The 18847-nt window shown below is 54.7% G+C and overlaps 1 protein-coding gene and 1 long non-coding RNA gene across 4 annotated transcripts in view; one reads left to right on the top strand and one right to left on the bottom strand.

Annotated features, from left to right (window-relative positions):
• Positions 1–16239, top strand: part of ANP32A (acidic nuclear phosphoprotein 32 family member A) — a 36331-nt gene extending 20092 nt beyond the window's left edge. For 2 of the 3 annotated variants that reach the window (XM_026478396.4, XM_057303711.1), the window contains exons 2-7: positions 9559–9708; positions 9902–10024; positions 12004–12202; positions 13468–13565; positions 15648–15711; positions 15979–16239. In XM_026478396.4, the coding sequence (XP_026334181.1) occupies positions 9559–9708; positions 9902–10024; positions 12004–12202; positions 13468–13565; positions 15648–15711; positions 15979–16040 (696 nt within the window). In that variant the 3' untranslated portion in view covers positions 16041–16239. Of the gene's footprint in view, positions 1–9558; positions 9709–9901; positions 10025–12003; positions 12203–13467 lie in introns of all 3 variants that reach the window. The other variant, XM_057303712.1, reaches the window with a different exon arrangement.
• Positions 5285–14639, bottom strand: LOC123002231 (uncharacterized). The gene is made up of 4 exons (XR_006411931.3): positions 14515–14639; positions 14215–14337; positions 8918–13674; positions 5285–8807 (listed from the first exon to the last, which is right to left on the bottom strand). It is a non-coding gene; the product is annotated as an uncharacterized LOC123002231 (long non-coding RNA).
• Positions 16240–18847: the final 2608 nt, after the last annotated feature.

The following is an 18847-nucleotide window of genomic DNA, read 5'->3' as shown; positions in this document are numbered from 1 at the left end:
GGTGAGTCACTGGGCTGGTTTCCACCGAGCTTCATCAGTTGCCCGAGGAGCTGGATTGGATCCAGTGGTTCCCTAGAGGTGGTGATGGGGTCCTTTGCTTCTCTGAAGTGTTGTGGAACAGCCAGCTGTAAATTCCAGCAGAGGCACATGCAGGGGCTGTGTGAAGCGGCCCAGCGTCTGAGTTTGGGTAGTGTGGAGTCTTCTCAGAGGGGTTATGCTGCTGGGCCGGGCTGGGCAGAGGCTTGACCTGCCAGCTCATAGATCCCCGAGGAGTGAAACTGAGCAAGCCAATGAATTAACGTTTGTTTTGTGGATTGTTCTGCCACGTCGGGGGTTAGGGGGACAGGGTAGCTGTCAAGGTCCACATGGGACCCGTGGCAGAGACCCCGCGCCATCTTTTCAGACCCTGCTGACCTGAGAAGACTCCAGAGGCATTTCCACAGCAGACAGCCCCTGCTGTCCACAGGTGATCCCAGCGGGGCTAAAGATCTCCGGATCTGATGTCAGGAGTCCAAATCAAGCACATCAGGCAGCTGGGACAGAGAGTCCAGGAAGCCATGTTTGTTGATTTGCCTAAGAGTGGAATTACTGGGATGCTTTGCTTCGGAAAGTGAATAAGGGGTTGGTTAACCTTTTCGAATCTAGAAGATTCTTCAGAGCCATTGCCCACCCCCACTCCATTTTTTGCTCTGGCTTGAGTGACCCGGTCCAGTTTGACCACTTAGCAAGTGTTTACTGAAGGCCAGCCCCTCTGGGCAGGGCACCAGTGGGGAACACTGAGACCTCAGACCTTGGTAAGGCAGTGTGTGGAGGAGAGACCGCAAGAGGAAGGACTGCCAGGTGCCCTGTGGCCAAGCGGCGGCTCTCGGAGGGCCCTGGTGGACAGGGCCCGTTTCCCCGGGAGAGGGATAGGATGGGTAGAATTCCAGTCGTCTGTGGATTCAACGAGGTGATGTCTGGGGAAGCACTTCGTCACCTGTCATGTGGGGAGGAAATGCCAGGTGGTGTCACCGCGTTGGCTGCAGGGCGGGGAGGCTGGCAGAGAGGTGAGGTGGGGACAAACTGCCTTGGGAAGAGGCGCAGGGCATTTGGTCTGGGAGCACTGGTGTCTGGGAGGCTGGGAATCCTCCTCTGGCTTTGCAGTCCCCGTGGCTGTTAAAGGCTGTGGCCCAGGAGCCACGAGACATGACAGGACATGATCAAAGCAGTGTTTTAGGGAGATGGGCCAGGATTTGCCCCTCTGCTCTCCGGGCCTTCCTTTTCCGTCTCCTCGCGGCTCTTCTGTTGCGCGGGGCCAGTGCTATGGTGCTTTAATGAGATCATTGCGGACGGTGGGGTTTTCATGAACCACAGCATTGTCGGACCGGGAATTGGACCCCAGGAGCTGAGCTGCCTGCTCCCCGCTGCCCTGGGAGATGGCAGACATCAGATGGGACGACGCCAGCCTCCTGCATTTGGAACCCAACGCCCTCGGCCTCTGGGGGCTGTTTTTGTGATCCTGGTGTGTTTTAAGATACTACACGATTGATTTTTGTGTTTCATTAATTGCCTGGGGCCCCAAATTTCCTTTCTGGCATCCCTCAGTGATGAATCCTGGGCTTTTTTTGGTCCATGAAATCTCCCACTTCCTTTTGGGGAATAGAGGCTGAGTTTGGATGATAGGTGGGACTAAAAGTATATGGACCCACAGAAAGGGGGCCTCCTGTCCGTGCTCAGGCTCCATTGTCCAGTGTGTGAAGTAGGGGACTGGCAAAAACCCAGAAAGGGCTGTGACTTCCCCCAAGACTCACAGCAAGTTACTGGCAAAGTAACCAGGGTCCATCCAGGTCATCAGACTGCCTCATGAGGATCCTAGACACTGTCCCTCCACGCGTCTTGTCCCCCTTTCCTTCTGGTCCCCATTTAGATACCACTGCTGGGACCAGTGCCTTCACTGGACTCTGCTTCAGACTCCTGCTTCATCACACCCTCCAGGTCTAAAGGTGGGAAGGGGCAGCCGCAGAGAAGAGGTAGCCTGCTAGACTGCTGGTTCCAAAACCCCATCTCTCCCTGTTCCCACTACACCCCCTTCCCCTAGCAGAGTCAGACCAAGACAACTCCTCCCCACTTCCTGGGCGCAGACAGCCTTCTGGACCTATTTTCTGTTGCTCTGGGAATACTTTCTTCACGTACACTTAAAGCAGGCAGGGAGGGCCCGGCCAGGGGCTAGGTAATCAAGGAAGCCTTCCTCCAAGAGGCGGAATGGACAAGGTCTGGAAGTGGAGTAGAGTCTAGACTGGTCCAGAAGGGAGGAATGAGGTGTCAGGGGAGGAAAGCAAGGGCGGAACATCAGGGAGGGGCCCCCGCTCTGCTGGGGGTTCACTCGCTAAACAGGCCCATTGGACAAGCCCGGGTTCTCCAGCCACCCGGCACCCTCCAGGCCTCCAGTGACGGCCCAGTCTGTCCTTCTGGCCGGAGAAAGCATCTGCAGCAGAACCAGCGCCTCTGTCTTGGCCAGGCAGAAAGCAAGACCTCCCCACACCCGTTGGAGGAGGTAGGGAGCCGGTTCCAGGCAGCGCGGGAGCCAGTCACAGGGTTTATGTTAATGCGGGCCCTCCCCCAGCCGGCGCTTAGCCTATTACCCGGGCCCTGGCCGACAGCTTAATTACGCTGCAGCGCGCCTCGGCTTGCGTTCCACGGTTCCCTAAAATAATAAGGATGGCGTCACCGACTTCCCGCAGCCATGTGCTCCCACCCGTGCCTTCCGAGCTCTATTGTAGGAAACAAACAAAATCCAGACACTCAGATGCTTTTTTCTTGGAGAGATTTTTTTTGGTTTTAAGGTAACGTGGGGACCCTGCCCCTTAGTTAAGATTTTTAAAAAAGATCTTTAAGGTGCAGGGACCAGAGTCTTAGCTACCAGGCGGCTGCAGAATATCCTCCCATTAGCAGAAATTCGAGAGCTATGTGGATGATGCCACAGTCTTCCACCGGGGACGGTGGTTCTGATCAGAGCGATGGGGTAAGGTGCTGTGGCAGAAGAATCACGCCGCGCGGGGTTCCTGGGCTCTGGGCCAGCTCTGGACCTTGCTTTTTCCTCTGCAGAAAGAGGGCTAAACTGGATCAGCGTTTTACAAGCTGTGGGTCACATTTAAAAAAAAATACATTTTTTTTAATGTAATAGAAAAGAGTGATTGTAATTGGGTATGTTTTGTTTCGGTGGGTGTGCCTGTGTACACAACATGTGCCCACTGAGCCACGGCATAAATATATTCTTTACTGTGGACTGTGGTCAGAAAGCCACTGACCTACATGTTCCCGAAGGCCTGTCTAGCTTTCGAAATGTCCGACTTTTCTCCCAGAGCCTGACTTTCCCCCTCATGGAACCTGCCTGGTTTTTGCACGTTTTGCCCCACAGACTGTTAAGCAGAAGTAGAGATTTTAGGGTCAAAACAACAAAATCACAAGCATCCGTCACTCCTGTTGAACGCCTTTGGGAAGACGCTCATTTTCCCTCAGCCTTGGTGACTCAAACAGTTTGGCCTTCTAGCTAGAAATGGGATCTGCAACAGGGGATGGCCCATTTAAAAGCTGACCTATTTAAAACCCACGAGCACCAAAAAAACACGGGGTCAATTTGATTTGAGTCTCCTCTTCTGTACAAGACTGGAACCTGAAAACTAAATTGGTCAGGGACTGACGGGGTTGAAACCAACACTACAAATATTTATTGAGTTCTCATCCAGTGAATGAAAAGAAAATCAAGGCTTGAGGTTAGTGGGGGACAAAGAAACAAACCAAGGTGTAGATAGAGTCAAGAGGGCTATGTTTTGGGCGTAACATCTCAGCTCTCCAAAATGCTAAGAGGCATCATGCGTCCCATGAGAGACAGCTCTGGGGGCGCAGGTGTGCCGGCCCCCCTTTGTTCCCGTTCGTGTGCCGTGGCTGCGGACACGGTGGTGAAGGTAGCTGGGGATCGGGGAGAAGGCAAGTGGCTTTTGCCAGGCTGGGGATGCTCTGAGTGCATGAGTTCACTTAACCCAGCCCTAGATGATGGGCACTGTTGTCATTGGAGGAAACGGAAGCTCAGGAGAGGTGAGATGAGCTAGCGAGTGGAGAATGTGGACTTGAGCCAAGGCTGTCTGACTCCGGAGCCTGCCTTCTGTCCCCCTCTCCACGTTGCCTCCGGAAGTGCTGGAAAAAGAAAAAGCTGTTCTCAATCGAGCTTCCTTCTCTCTGGTTCTGGCCTTCCGAGGGCTCTGTTTTAGGCCCAAGCTGTCCCTTGAAATCAGGGCCCCCGATCATGGGCATGTGACCCGTGCGGTCACACAGGGCCCTGGGCTTCGAAGGGCCCTCCCTTGGGTTTAATGCGCTGCTGTCTCTGTTTGCGGAATTCTTAACAAGTTTTGAGCAGTGGGTCTCCCATTTTCATTTTCAGCTAAGCCTTGCCAATTACATAGCCAGTCCTGGCTTTGATGTAGCGCATCCCCTTTCTCGGTGTTTCTGGGTCCCTCCTGTCTTCCTTGAGCGTGCCTGTCCTCTCTGGGGTGGAGGCATTTGAAGAATGCACTCTGTCCCCCCCTCTGGCCTGCTACCTGGCACACTGCTCCAGTAGCTGTTTACCAGCCGGCGGCCTCCTCCCAGCCGCCACCACACCTCTTCCTGGCAAGGACCCCAACCGTGGCTCACCGCAGCCTCCGAGTCCCCAGCACGTTACCCTATAACAATGTCATAGGTACACCCTTTACGGAGGGAGGGGCTGCTGCTAGGCGAGAGGTCCGTGTACAGAGTACTGGGTCAGGTCAGGAGGAGTGTGTGCAGTCGGCCTGCTTCCTGGGGGACACATTGTTTATAAGAGGTCAGGTTCATTCTCGTCTGTATGGGACCAGTTACACCGTACGTTTCACGGTGGTTGGACTCCCTCTGTATGCCCGGCACCTAGTGCTGGGCCTGGCACGATAACCAGGACATTTGTCAAGCAGTTGCTCTGGTGTCCGCGCCCCGCTAGGCTGATTATGGGGAAGGACAGTCCCTGACCTCTAGGAGGATCGGATGCTTAATACACGATTAAATGATTCATGTGGCAGCTGCCCTCGGTGCCCTGGGATGCTTGGAGCTGAGTGGGGGAAGGCTTCCTGGGGAGGGGTGCCTGAACACCATTTGTGGTGCAGGGGTGAGACGTGGGGAGCCCTGCGACTGGGAAAAGTGGGGAGAGGTGGGAGCCTCCTTAGGTCAGTTTAGGGACTTGGAATGCCCTGCCTTCCCCCACCCCAACTCCCCAGGCGGCAGGAAGCCAGGAGGACCGTTTTCTAGGCTGGAGTTTGCACTTTATAGGTTAAACGGATACATTCTCCCGTTTCCACAGAGGCAGAGCCTCAGACCTCGGGGACAGAGTCAGGGTCACCAGCCAGCCGGCTCCTTGAATAGTCCAGTAGTCCGGTTGTCCCTGCTCTCACAGAGATCCCATTTGGAGGCAGGAACAGACTTGGAGTGACTTAGATGACCGTGACTAGGACTGCAGTGTAGAGAATAGAGAGGAAATGATCAAATTTGAGAGAGCTGCGAAGACCAGATTTCACGGTTTTGAAACAAGCAACGGGTAGTTCCTTAGAGTAATCGTGTGTGTGTTTATCACGACGTTTCAGCTCCCGTTGGTGAGAAATGATTGCTGTGTCCTTGCTTTGGGGACACGTTTTTCAGGAAATGCCGGAGCCGGACAGTCTGATTGCTTGGGAAGCTTCCGTGCCTCCCCACTGACCTCTCGTGGGGGCCGAGGGTGAACATGCAGACTCCTCCTGGGGCTGACACCTGAGGAGTGAAGCAGAGTCTCGCGCAGTTCTGTCCATGGGTGTTTGCAAAGCTTCTGACACCAACAGAGTAAGCCAGTTGTCGGGCCAGGGAGAGAGTAACCACACGCAGATATTTTTAAAGGGCCAGTGGAGTTGGGAGAGAATCTCAGCCCAAAGTACAAATTTTCAGTTTAATTTTAACTTTGCACTTAGCTCACACCCAGGATTTGGCAGGGGGACGTGGACCTTAATTTTTTTTTTCTTTTTTAAGCAGAACACACCCAGGATGTAAAAGGGATACACGCTCTTCGCCTGGAAGGGCTTGGAGTGGCGGCCACCACACAGACGGGAGGCAGTGGGTTGGGATTGGAGCAGGAGGCCCAAGTGGATTTGAGGGGTGTTGGGGCTGGTTGGAGGCTTGGAAACATGTGAGCCTGTCTCGGAACTCTAGGAAACGGCGGCCCTCCACCAAGTCCGGGGGACCCAGGGGGACACAAGAGGGTGCATGGGAAGACTCCAGGCCGCCTGTTGGGCTGGTGTTCGTGTTTTTTCCTGTTTGGTCCATTTCAGACACTTCACAGGCAGCTCACCTGCCATCTCCAAAGTGACAGTCACTCCCCAAAGCAGCAATGGGTTTCCCCCTCGCGGTTTGGGCTTTTTGGTGATATCAGCAGCCTCCAGGTCTAAGCCTTGCCCCTCTCTCACCTCTTTGATCTTGCCCCAAACACTGCTGCAACCCCCTGCCAGGAAGGAAATGCAAAAACCGGTGGGGGTCCCAGAGGCCCCACAGACCTGACCTGTAAGGGCCACCTGCTGGCACTCCAGACAGCACGGGCTTCCCCCAGCGGCAGGCGGGGCCTCTTCCTACTCGGGCAGGAGCAGGGTCCCCGGTCCCCAGCCCTTCTCCACATCCTTGCTCCCTCATCGCAGCCTCATCTGAGTGAGGGCTGGCTTGGGCTTTGTTTTGGTTACCGAGGAAGTGTAACTAGGGCGGGGACCGCTGGGAGTGGCCCCCATCCTGCTGGTGGAACTGTTAGAAGAAGAGGGGCGTCAGGGGAGCTCAGAGGGTTGAGTTGGGTCTGGGAGAGCTTGAGCCTCACATCTGGGAACGTCGGAGAAACCGTCAGGAGCCAACACAGAGCAGCTTGGTGCAGTCCATTCCTGGGACTTGAGGGTCAGTGGTTCTGAGGTGGCTGGGAAATGGGAGCCTCCCCCCAGGGAGCAGTGCTGAGGATTAGGCGAGCTGGTGCAGGCGAAGCACATCGGCGAGGGTACCTGGTGAGGGCTCAGGGAGGATCCGACTGTTACTATTAATAAACACGTCGGTGGTAGCGGCTTAGGTATTGTCCCCGAGAGGACTGGTCCCCCATTGGCGGTGGCGCTGGGAGTTGGGACTGGGTCCCTGGGTCTGTCCGTAGAATTCCCAGGCGGCATCGTGCCTCTCTGGAAGAGGCCAGCTTCCGGGAAGAATTCCCCCGACTCCCAGCACCACCTCCCCCATCTCTTAGACCTTCTTTTCCTTGGCTTACGGCCGTAAGAAGAGAAGCCCTTGACCCGTCTGGAAAAACCGCATGTCTGAAATCTTTGAGGCTGGGCTGGAATCCCTTCTCATAATTTGTCTTTCTCCAGTGGAGCGTCAAGAATCCCCAGCACCCTCTGAAGACTGGGCCCCGTGGCTCCAGTGTTCAGTGCAGGCAGAGGAGGTGGTCTTCCCTCCCCCCAGCACAGTGGATCTCCCTCCATTTGCCCTGCTCCCCTAAGGCCTGCAGGGCTTCCTGGATCTACACTGATTTCCTGCCCTGGGGTAGAAGGCCTCATAGGATTTATTCCCAGGCACTCTTGCCAGTGACCTTGAGAAGGTGGCCTGACCTGGACATCTGGCCTCTCCTGGGGACTGAAGGAGTGGAGGATTTAACTTCTCCCATCCCAGATCCCAAGGAAAGGCGGGCCTCGGCCGGCCAGTCCTAGGCCCAGAATGGGTCCGCTCTGGGAAGGAGCTCCTGCGCCTGGCTTGGCCCCTTCTGGCACACTGCTGCTGTCCTGGGCTGAGCGTGCCACCTCTCTCCACCAGGGAGGCAGGAAGCAGGGCAGCTGTGGGGCTCTGCAGCCCACATGTGCCAGCGTAGACGTGCCCCCAAGCTCCCCTGGTCTGCCGCTGGTGAGGGTGGGCTGAGAGGGAGCATGGCAGGCCCACTGTGGACTCTGTTCCCCCAAGCTTCCCCCTGGCCCCAAGAGGCCTGAGCAGGAGGAAGGACTGGGGACTATAGCTAGCGAGTCATCCTGGGTCCAGCAGGGAGGTCTAAGCAAATCAGTCTGCTTGTCCAGGAGAAGAAAGGGCTCCGAGGGGCTGAAGTGACCCTTTGGACAATGTGGGACTGCTGTTGAGAAAACTAGACCATACTGTCCGATACCGTCTGACCCATCCGTGCCGAGGAACATGTGGGTGGACGTCCCGGGCTGGCAGTATACCAGCGACCTCGATGCCTGCTCCCTTGAGGCCGCAGGGAGCAGGCGGGTGGGGATGTCGTGTCAGCACTAGGTGCAGCCGGGAGGAGTCACCTTTACGCTGCCCGCCAGCCCCAGGTGGCCGGGAGCAGCCGGACTGCCGGGGCAGGAGTGGGTGACCACGGGCATCTGCCTGGAGGCAGGACACCCTGGCCTCCCTTGCTGACTCCCCAGGGTCATTCAGGCCGAGACTTGATTACTCCCTCAGCCGGTCCCCCTCCTCTCTGCACTGGAGCCTGGAATCACCTTCAGCCCTGTCTAGCTTTCCCAGTGAGAAGTGGCTTTTTATCCGTCTTTCTATATTCTTAGAAAGAAAAGATTTGGACTCAAATTTGGGTAAGAAGAGAAACGAGGAAAATCTAAGAACTCTAGTGGCACAATTGCCTCCCGGGAGTTTTACAGGAGGGACAGACAGGGTCCCAGACGTGCTTCCAGAGACCAGCTTTGGCTCTTTGACGACCTCAGCATGTCACTGTGGGGCCGTCCTCGGTTTGTGGGGTTTCATTTCTTCCTTTCACGTGTGCTCTGAGGACCCTGTGAAGAGCAGGGTCCAGAGAAGCTCTGTCCAATATGGTAACTGTAAGTACTAAGTATCTTTTTACACTTAAATTAAGGAAAATGAAAACTCAGTCCCTCGTTCTTACCAGCCACGTTGCAGGTGCTCAGTGGCCACACTTGGCCAGTGGCTCCTCTCGTGGCTTGAGCAGGAGGTGTCCATCGTTGCAGGAAGTTCTGTGGCACAGGGCTGGTCTAGAGAATGGAGAGTGGGGGGGCTCCCTAGTCTGCCGTCCCTACCTGCGCCAGGGCACGGCGGTGACCTGGTGACAAGCACCAGACCTGGTGGGCAGGCTCTGGCGGGCAGGCCGGTGAGAGCAAGCGTCCACATGTGTCTTGGGACCCATCCGCACGTGGAGGGCCACAGGTGCACAGAGGCAGAGGGAAGGTGGGGCCTGAGGAGGGGAAGTAAGGTAGCTGGCCCTGGGAGGTGGTCAGGCTGAGGCCTCGGGGGGCTGGGGCCGGAAGGATCTGACGGCGTGCCTCGTGCTGACGGGAAGCTGGGGACTCTGGTGGCTTATTTTTTAACAGGGGTTTTGGAGGAGTGTGGCAGTGGGGTTGGGACGGGACCACCAGGGAGTGTTGAGTGTGTCACCTGCGGTCCGGCCCAGGCTCCTGTCGGGAGCGTGTTCCCGCCGCAGTGCTCCCCGTCCTCCCGAGGAGGCCCGACCCCCTCCCCAGCCTCAGCCCCCAGTCCGCACCTCCGTTCACGCTGGCCTTGCCTTCGCAGGTGAAAGAGCTCGTCCTGGACAACTGCCGGTCGATTGAAGGCAAAATCGAGGGCCTCACAGATGAGTTTGAGGAGCTGGAGTTCTTAAGTACAATCAACGTAGGCCTCACCTCAGTCGCAAACCTACCAAAGTTAAACAAACTTAAGAAGGTAAGTAGGGTGTAGGAGTCTGTGTGGGCGGGGGGAGGGGTCGCCCCTCCGTGTTCGGGGAGCGGGTCTGAGGGTGAAGCCGGGTGCCTGCGCCGACTTGCCCCTCGCCTGTCTGTCTGCCGAGGGCCGGGCGCCCTGGGCCCTCGGCCTTCGTTTTAACAGCTCTCTCTGCTCCCCCTCCCTGCCTGTGTAGCTTGAACTAAGCGATAACAGAATCTCAGGGGGCCTGGAAGTATTGGCAGAAAAGTGTCCGAACCTCACGCATCTAAATTTAAGTGGCAACAAAATTAAAGACCTCAGCACAATAGAGCCACTGGTGAGTCATTTGGGTCCTTCCCTCTGCGCGGGGCGGAAGGCGGGGGGGCTCGGTACCAGGGAATATTACTTCTACCTCTGTAGAGTGTGGGGTTTGGGGGTTTTGGTTTTTCCCTCCACTCCTCTTACTTTATTTGACTCTCGTTATGGGCCATGAGGTAAGTTGGAGCTACTATTTCTGCTTGGTCCGGAGAGAAAACAGAAGCCTGGAGACGTTCGGTGGCGAGCAAGGGCACACAGCCCAAGTGGGCAGTCAGGGGCAAGGGAGGGGTCGGACCGTCGCCACGGCTTCCGGTCGAGTGCTTTTCTTCGTACAGCTTCTGCTCAGCTCTGGAAACCCGAGTTGTCATTTCTTAGAGCGTGCTTTCCTTGTCCCTCGTTGGGGTGAGAGGAGCCATCCGGGACTTAGCTGCCCCTGGAGTTGGCCGCTTGTTTTCTCCATGGATGGCCGGCCCGAGGCCGGTACCTCCGAATGGTGGGATGGCCCCCTGGATGGCACGGAATGGTATGGGACGGGAGCCTCGGTGCTGGCCTTCCTCTAAGGGGCACGGAGGAGAGCGACTGACCCCCTGGTCTCCAGTCGTTGGTGTGATGGTGACCAGGGCCTCATCTTCATCCAGCCGAACACACCCCACACTTCATGGATTTACTCGCCAGGAAAGGGCAAGGCCTGGTCAGAACAGCAGTTTGGGTTTTTGGGGTTTTTTTTCCTGAAGGATTGAGCTCCCTTGATTTCAGCCGTGTCATGATTCACAGCGTTCTGGAGATGCAGAATTGCTATCGCCTTCAATGAGCACATTTTCTATAAACATACACCCAGCGCACACCCAGTGCACACCCACTGCACACCCAGTGCACACCCAGCGCACACCCAGCAACCCGCCCACAAGCCACGCACCTTAGACTCAGGGGAGGGTCGTGAGGATGTGTGCCAGCTTTGCCACGTCTCCCTTGTCTAGGTTTATAGAGGTGAGGTTGGGGTATCCCTCAGTTTGGGTTGGTAGGTTCTTGTCCACAAAGCACCCCTCGCCCTGTCTGGACGCCCGAGGGGTGGCTTGACGGGCCAGGACGGCAGAAGTCAAAGCTGGCCCTTCGTCGTTAAGCTCACACTTCTCCCGTCTGGGGCGTGGAGTCGACTACGAGATATGCTTCCCATTGACCTTCTTTTCAGGTCTAACCCTGACCTCCGAGAGCAAAAGCAAAACTATTTTGACCTACCTGGAAGCCTTGCTTTCATGATTTCACAGGAAAATCTTTGAAGTTCTGTATATGTGTATTTTGGGAGACAGGGATGGAGACCAAGTGTGTGTGTATATAAATCGTTGTGATTCGGTTACCATTAAAGGTCAGACCTAGACACACGTGCGCACACGCACGCCCTGTTCTCCCTGCACACACCACATGCGTTTTCGCAGCTCCTCCTTGGTGACCAGTGTGATCTGATGCGCTGTGCTCACCTCCGCAGGGTGGGGGTTGCTGGGCTCGCCCACCCAGACCACAGCCCAGACACCCTCCCTGCCGGTGACCTGCGGAGACTGACTTGTCACTGCTGAGATCGCGAGAGCAGCGGGACTAGTAATCCCCTCTGGTTCTCAGGCTTGTGAGGAGAAACCGAGTTACTACCTGGTGTGCTGCGTAGTGGCCGTCCTCCTCACCCTCCTGACCGGTAGACTTTGTGAGTCCGGGCCGCCTTTTCCCTCTGGCTCCCCAGTCACAGGGGCCGGAGCCCCAGGGGAGCCCCAGCTTAATTTGAAGGGCCAAGGCTGTACTTGCAGGCTAAGTGCGTTGGTGTGGATGAGGCTGTAAAGGCCCTCGGGTCCATCCTCTATTTTCCAGGTGGGGGAACCGAGGCCCACCCCCCAGGGATGGGGCTGCACAGAGCAAAGCCGTTTCCTCCACCTGTTTCCCCGGGGTGGTCGCCCCGTCCCCTCCCGTCCTCCCACAGATGGCTCACTGTTGACTTCATCTCTCTGCTTGCAGAAGAAGTTAGAAAACCTCAAGAGCTTAGACCTTTTCAATTGTGAGGTAACCAACCTGAACGACTACCGAGAAAACGTGTTCAAGCTCCTCCCGCAGCTCACGTATCTCGATGGCTACGACCGGGACGACAAGGAGGCCCCCGACTCGGACGCCGAGGGCTACGTGGAGGGCCTGGATGACGACGAGGAGGACGAGGATGGTGAGTGTGGGGGTCAGCGGCGGGCTGGGCCGTCTCCTCGTTCCGCAGTAGCGCAGGGGAGGGGCTGCTTTGTTAACCACGGTCCCTGGTCTTTCTCATGGGGCTCGAACCCCAGAGAAGCATCCTGAGGCTTCCTGATGTCATGGTAACTCCTTGAAAAGCATCTAACTGAACCCTCCCATCAGGTGTTCCTCTTTTTCCAGAGGCCCCCCGGAATGAGATGCTATGTGCCTCTGTCGTAGGGCCCTGGACTCAGTTCCCCACCCCTGCCACGCGGAACAGGGCGTGTGGCCTGAGGGTCCCATTCATCTGGGTCTCCAGGAGTGGAGAGGAGGGCAGGAGCTGGAGAGGTTGTGGAGCCCCCTGGTGGCTGCAGACCACAGGACCACGGGACCTGCAGGGTGTGGGCGTAGGAGCCCCCTGGACCCCCGGGGAAGAGGAAGAGGCTTGCAGGCAGCGGGCTGGGCACCCTGGTAGTGCAGTGAGGGTGAGCTGGCAAGGCCTACAGGGAGGAAGGGAGAAAAGGAGGAAGGAAGGAAGGGAGAGAGGGAGGGAGGGAGGGAGGAAGGAAGGAAGGAAGGAAAGAAAAGAAAAGAAAGAGCCACTTCCCGCTGTCCCCTTCCCGTGTGCCAGCACAGTGTGGCTTCCCTGCAGGGCTTCATGGCCACAGTAATGGTGAGAATGGAGACATGTGGCCCATTAATTCAGACACAAGATTTTTTGTTTTTCCTCGTTAGGTCGGAGTGTTTTGCAACTTACTCAACACACACGTTCGCCCTAGCTTGTTCCATCTTGGGGTGCAACAGGAAGGGCCCAGGACCGGCGTCCTGAGCCTTGGTCTCTAGGCCCACCTCCGTGGCTAACTTGATGTGTGACCTTGAACAAGTCACTTCTCCCCCCAGGGACCCAGGTTTTCACCTTGAAAGCCAGGAGTTTGGCTAGATGCTCTTTCCAAGTGAATCACATCTCGGCTTTTGTAAGCCCTGTGATTTGTTCCTTGGATCCGGCAGCTTCTCTGCGGTCTCAGCCTCCACACGGGATCTCTGTTTTTGTAGCACTTGGGAGGAGGGCGTGTCTTTTGGATGACCTCAGGACGCATCAGGTCACATTGGAGCATCCAGGTTGTGGCCTGGGGGCGGGGGGCGGTGGAAGGGTCCTGGGCCCCATTGAAGACCGCACCGCCTGTGCCAGGTCCATGAGCCTGGGTTTGTGCCGTGAGGGAGGCCAGCTCACCTCAGTCCCTTGTCCCCGTTTCTGCGGCACAGAGGAAGAGTATGACGAGGACGCTCAGGTCGTGGAAGACGAGGAGGATGAAGAGGAGGAGGAGGAAGGAGAAGAGGAGGACGTGAGTGGAGAAGAGGAGGTAAGGGGCCGGGCTGGGCAGGGGCACCATCTCCCGGGGTCCCCCTTACTTGCCCGTGACTCAGTCCCACGAGGTACCTCGGCGACCAGCCTGTGGCAGCCCAGAAGCCCTGGGAGGGGAAGAGGGAGAGGATTCTGGAAGCAGGTGAGGAGGGGACTAGCCCTTGTTTCTATGTGAAAATTAGGTCACAGGGAATCCACATCCTTATTTTCTGCGTCTTCGCATTCATATGTTAATTCAGATATTTACTGAGCACTTAGCCTCTGCTGGGGAAAACCAAAGACTTGCTTTGAACCAATGGGTGGTAGGATAAGACACCGCTGGGTACCAAATCAGAGTGAGCAGGTCCCTAGCACACGCACGGAAGTAATGCTATCACCCTAACACCCTGGCTTGCTCCCAGTTTCTAACAAGGCCTGTGCATGTCTGGGAGGGTTAATACGGCACGGTCTGTGAGCGGTGGAGCCCAGCTCTGCCCCTGGCTGGCTGTGTGTCCCTGGATAAGTCCCTTAACCTTTCTGAGCCTATTTCTGCATCTGTAAAATAGGTCTTGTTTTACAGCTGGGTTGTTAATAGGGATCAGCTCAGTGAATTCTTAAGAGAATATAATGATTTGTAAGTAATTCGAGGACAGTGTTTGACCACTTACTGTTTCAGGCTTTTACACCTTCAGGGTTCTCGGCTCTGTGTGCTAGGGTTCGCGCTTGGATGTTTGGAGTCTTTCTGCAGGAGTCGTGTTCATGACTTGTTCGGAATTCTAAGTCAGCTCTTCCTAATTACAAAAGTTAGATCTGGAGAGGCTTAAAATGACAACAGCATAGGGTACCTGCTGGTTCCCCTCCCCGCCCCCCATTTCCTGTCTCCATTCATTATGGGTTCAGACACCTGCCTGCCACACGGACCCGCTTGGGCAGGATCTCCGCCCCCCCCCCCCCACACACACACACACCTGGGAGAGTCAGGTCAAGGCGAACAGAAAAAGTCAGTGCGATCAGCCTGGTTCCTGTCTCGTTCAGCTGCTTGGTTTCCCTTCTCTCTAGGTGTGGGCCACTAGGCTCAGCTCTGAAGAATATTGCGAGTAATTTAAAAACAAAGACTTAGAAAAACAGTCGTGTCTCCCCCCCCCCCCCCCCCCGCCCCTGCCAGGACAGGGCAGTAGGTCTGGTTGGCTAATGGATTTTTCATCTTGCACTTCCTGTCACAGGAGCCACAGCGTGCAGGGGTTTTTTTGTTTTGTTTTGTTTTGTTTGCCTTTTTTTTTTTTTGTAATCTCATTGACCATCTGCAGAGTTCCAGCTTCCAGAGAAGGACAGCTTATACACAGACACAAAAAAAAAAAAACCCTCTTAGCAAACAGGCTGATTAAAGAACTATTTGGTGACATTATAAAAGGATATTTCCCTTGACAAAAAGAAGTCTATCACCAAGTTCTTTTTAAACAGTGGGTTGCCTGCTGCCTTAGGAACAGTGTTCAGCGGGCAGAGATCCGACTAGCGGGGACTTCAGAACAGCCTCAGTGGCGGCCCTGCGTTGAGAGTGAATTCACACACCTTGCTGAATCTCAGGGAGCTGGGAATGATGTCCTCAGGGGGCCTTTAGCCTCCCCTGCAAGGGATCCCAGTGTGCAAAGTGGGAGACGGGCTGGGGAGGCTGAGGTTGGACTTGCCCACAGAATCTGGATTTGCTAAAACTGGGGTCTTCCCTTGAAGCCAAAACCATTTTGAAGCCAAATGAAAGGCTGGCTGGCTTGGCACGACAGAGTCGGCTTGGGGAGTTTCTCCCTGGAGAGCACAGGGACGGGAAAGCTTGCCTGGGTTTGAGCCCGCCATCCCCCCCGACACTGTTTGCGGATACTGTGTGTGATGCGGGAATTTTCTGGGGAAGGGGTTCGAGGCTTTCTCAGATTCTTAATGGGATCCTTGATGGGAAAGACCCTCTGCTTTGGATCCGTCCTGAGGTGGCAGGTTCTTGGGCTCTTAGAGGCTGGGGCGGCCCCGCTTTTTTGATCCCGCTCTCTAGGGAGGTGCCTCCCTCACGTATCCCCGGATGGGAAGCATCGCTAACGTCCGTCTTCTCTCCTAGGAGGATGAAGAGGGTTATAACGACGGGGAAGTAGACGATGAGGAAGATGAAGAAGATGTTGGTGGTATGGCAGCATTTTTACTCTCAGCTGGTAGCGGCCTGGCCCCCTCGGTTGGCAGTAGACCGCACAGGCCCTGGGGACCCGACTGAGGGCAGAACACGCCCATCCGAGGCCCCCGGGGCCTCCCTGGCTCTGCGGATCCCCCGGCCCCGATTTGCCAGGGGTTGGCAGAGCCTCCCAGACGGGCGGTCCCCTGGGTTCCCAGCAGGGGGGTGGAGTTAGAGGCAAGACCCATGTTTTAACCGAAATGCCTTGTCCTTGCTCTTCCAGAGGAAGAAAGGGGTCAGAAGCGAAAACGAGAACCTGAAGATGAGGGAGAAGACGATGACTAAGTGGAATAACCTATTTTGAAAAATTCCTATTGTGATTTGACTGTTTTTACCCATATCCCCCCCCCGAAATCCCGCCCCCCGAAACTTATTTTTTTCTGATTGTAACGTTGCTGTGGGAACGAGAGGGGAAAAGTGTACTGGGGGTTGTGGGGGGAGGGAGGGCGGGAGGGGGTGGAATAAAATACTATTTTTACTGCCACTCTTTATTTTTTTCCCCTACTTTTTCTTTGTGTCTGGTTTGGTCCCTGTAAGTGTGATAGCTGAGTACACACCGAATGAGCGTTTGTCCCTGACGCTCACAAGAGGACGGCTTGGAGGGCTCTCACGTTTCCTGGTATTTCCGAGTCTCTGGAATGGGTTGGAAGGTCATGGCTGGCCTCCATTTGGTTTCTCAAAAGCCCTGGAGGGGCTGAGCACCAGCCCACATCTTACCTCTTGTTCTGGTTCTCGTGATTCCCGCATTTCTTAGGCCGGCTAGAGGCATCCAAGGCCCTGGTTTGTAAATAGTAACCTAAAGGCGGATTTTGGCACTGGTTGGGGGACATTCCCCGTCTCTCATTTCTTTCCTCCTTCACAGATGGTGGTGGGCTTTGCTCCCCGAAGAAGACTCTGATGTCACTGTTCAGAGCTATGAGCCAGAGAGCCGAAAACAGCAGGCTTAGGAGTCAGGAGTAAAATGGAGTTGGGAATTATAATTAAAAGAGAAGCAGCAAACCCTCCAACTTCAACCTCTTTAAAAGATTTAAAAAAAAAACAAAAAACAAAAAAAAAACCTGTCCTATCTTGTTCTGTAAAATATTAGAACGCTTTGTTTTACAAAAATGACCAGAGAATTCCTCCACGTGTACTTCTGTGCTTAGACCGTTTTTTACAGACCTGAGCGCGGGAGACGCTGCTGCATGTCGGCTGGGTTTCTTTTCGTACACCCGAGCACGGAAAAAACTAACGCAAAATTGTATTTTCTTACCTAGTGGAAATCTGAAATGACTGCAAATTCCTAGTGAACGTACAGGTTTGCTCCCCTGTCCCTCTTCTGGATTGCTTTAGAAGTGACGTGTGACTTCCTAGCCCATGTTTCATCTGTATGAAAGAACATCTGCACCAGTTTCTCTCCTCCCCCTCAGAAGAGCCAAACTTTTGAGTTTTATGTCTGTTTGTCATTGATAAATTTCAATAAATCTTTTTATACAATTTTTTTGGGGGTGGCTTCTTTGAGTCCAGCCGGGCCATCAGTCTTGTTGCTAAGATGCATTCCTGATAAGCGGCTAGCTGACGGGGTGGGGGAGGGAAGCTTAGCATTGGTTATCTGATAAAAGAGCTGCTTTTCAGGGCAGGTAACCTGAGGCTGGGTTTTGGATGCTCTGGGCCTCCAAGCAGGGCCCGCTGGTGTGCCGTCTTCATTGAAAGCTTTGTCGTCCGCGTACAAACCCAAAACGATGTAAAGACGTAAAAAGTTATTCAGTCACCAAAAATTTTGTTAGGCCAACTTGGGACCTTATTTTGAATTCTCTTTTCACGGTTTTGTTCAGATTCTGGAGAAAGAACACGTGCTCGAAGATCCCAGGAACGTGTAAAACAAATTTATTCCTTTTTTGACTTCCCACGATGATGGTAATTTCTCTTACCTCTGAAGAGTTCAAAAGCACATCCCTCCAATGGCGATGGGGCAGTCTGTTAACTGTCCTGACTTGCTGAATGCTGACCGTGTGGTTAGTTAGACACACATTCGGCTTATTTCCCACTTCTCACCATAGTGGGTGTTGTGTTGTTGGACATTTTGTGGATTTTTTTTGTACAGATGCTTCCAAGTAGGGTCATTGAACCAAAAGTTGACATTTCTAAGGCTTACGTGGAAGGTTCTATGTTTTCCAAAAGGGTTATACCAATGTACTGTGGTAGTGAATGCAGATACACATATGTACTTTTTCAGCCCTACAGCCTTGAACCCCACGGTGAGGGCTAGTTCTGTGCAGTTCCCACAGAATGAGGTGCTTGGGGAGAGACTGACGCTCCCCATTTCCTGGGTGGTGCCCTAGTATCTGCTGTCTTTTTTTTTTTTTGGCACAGACATCCTCTGGCTCCAGGTGTCGGATGAGCTGAAGGCATCCCAGAGCCAGGGGCTGTGCTACACTGGGGCGGTGAGGGAGAACCAGGTGGGCATGCTCTTGCCTTCCAGAGCTGGGGAAAGAACATAGCAATGGGGTGAAATCGAGAGACACTCAGACCTGGCCCTGGGTTTTCCGGCCCTGACTCCCTCCATGGAGGCTTTAGGGGTTAGCTGACTCACATAAATCTGGACATGAATGCTATAAAATGTAAGGTAAAATGGATCGTGACGGACAGGTTAGTGCTGATGGGATTAATGGAAGAACAGGTTATCTGTATCGATCATACCAAGCATTCACAGCAACCCTCAAAGGGTTTACTGTGCCCATTTTACAGATGAGGGAAACTGACGTCAAGTGATGGGGAGGTAAGAAGCAATGGAGCCAGCATGAAACCCGGTCCGTGGGGACTATTTCCACTTCGCTGAACTCAGTTGTGAATGGCAAGGAAGAAGAGGAAGCCCAGCCCAAGGGGGAGAGGCAGTATAAGCCTGTCTGTCGAACTGGCTGTGTGCCTGATACAGGCTTGCTTTGCGGCATCTTGTTCATCTTAGTGAATCCTCACGGCCACCCTAGGGAAGCGCCATTCTCCTTGTCGACAGGTGGCTCAGACGGTCGGCCCAAGGTCACGCAGCCGGAAAAGAGCAGCAGCACCAGTGATAAGCCAGGGGAGTGTGGTTCCAGAGCCAGCCCGCTCTCCTT

This window comes from Ursus arctos, unplaced genomic scaffold (genome assembly GCF_023065955.2).
Source record: "Ursus arctos isolate Adak ecotype North America unplaced genomic scaffold, UrsArc2.0 scaffold_28, whole genome shotgun sequence".
NCBI lineage: Eukaryota > Metazoa > Chordata > Mammalia > Carnivora > Ursidae > Ursus > Ursus arctos.
This window is presented reverse-complemented; position numbering and strand designations above follow the sequence as displayed.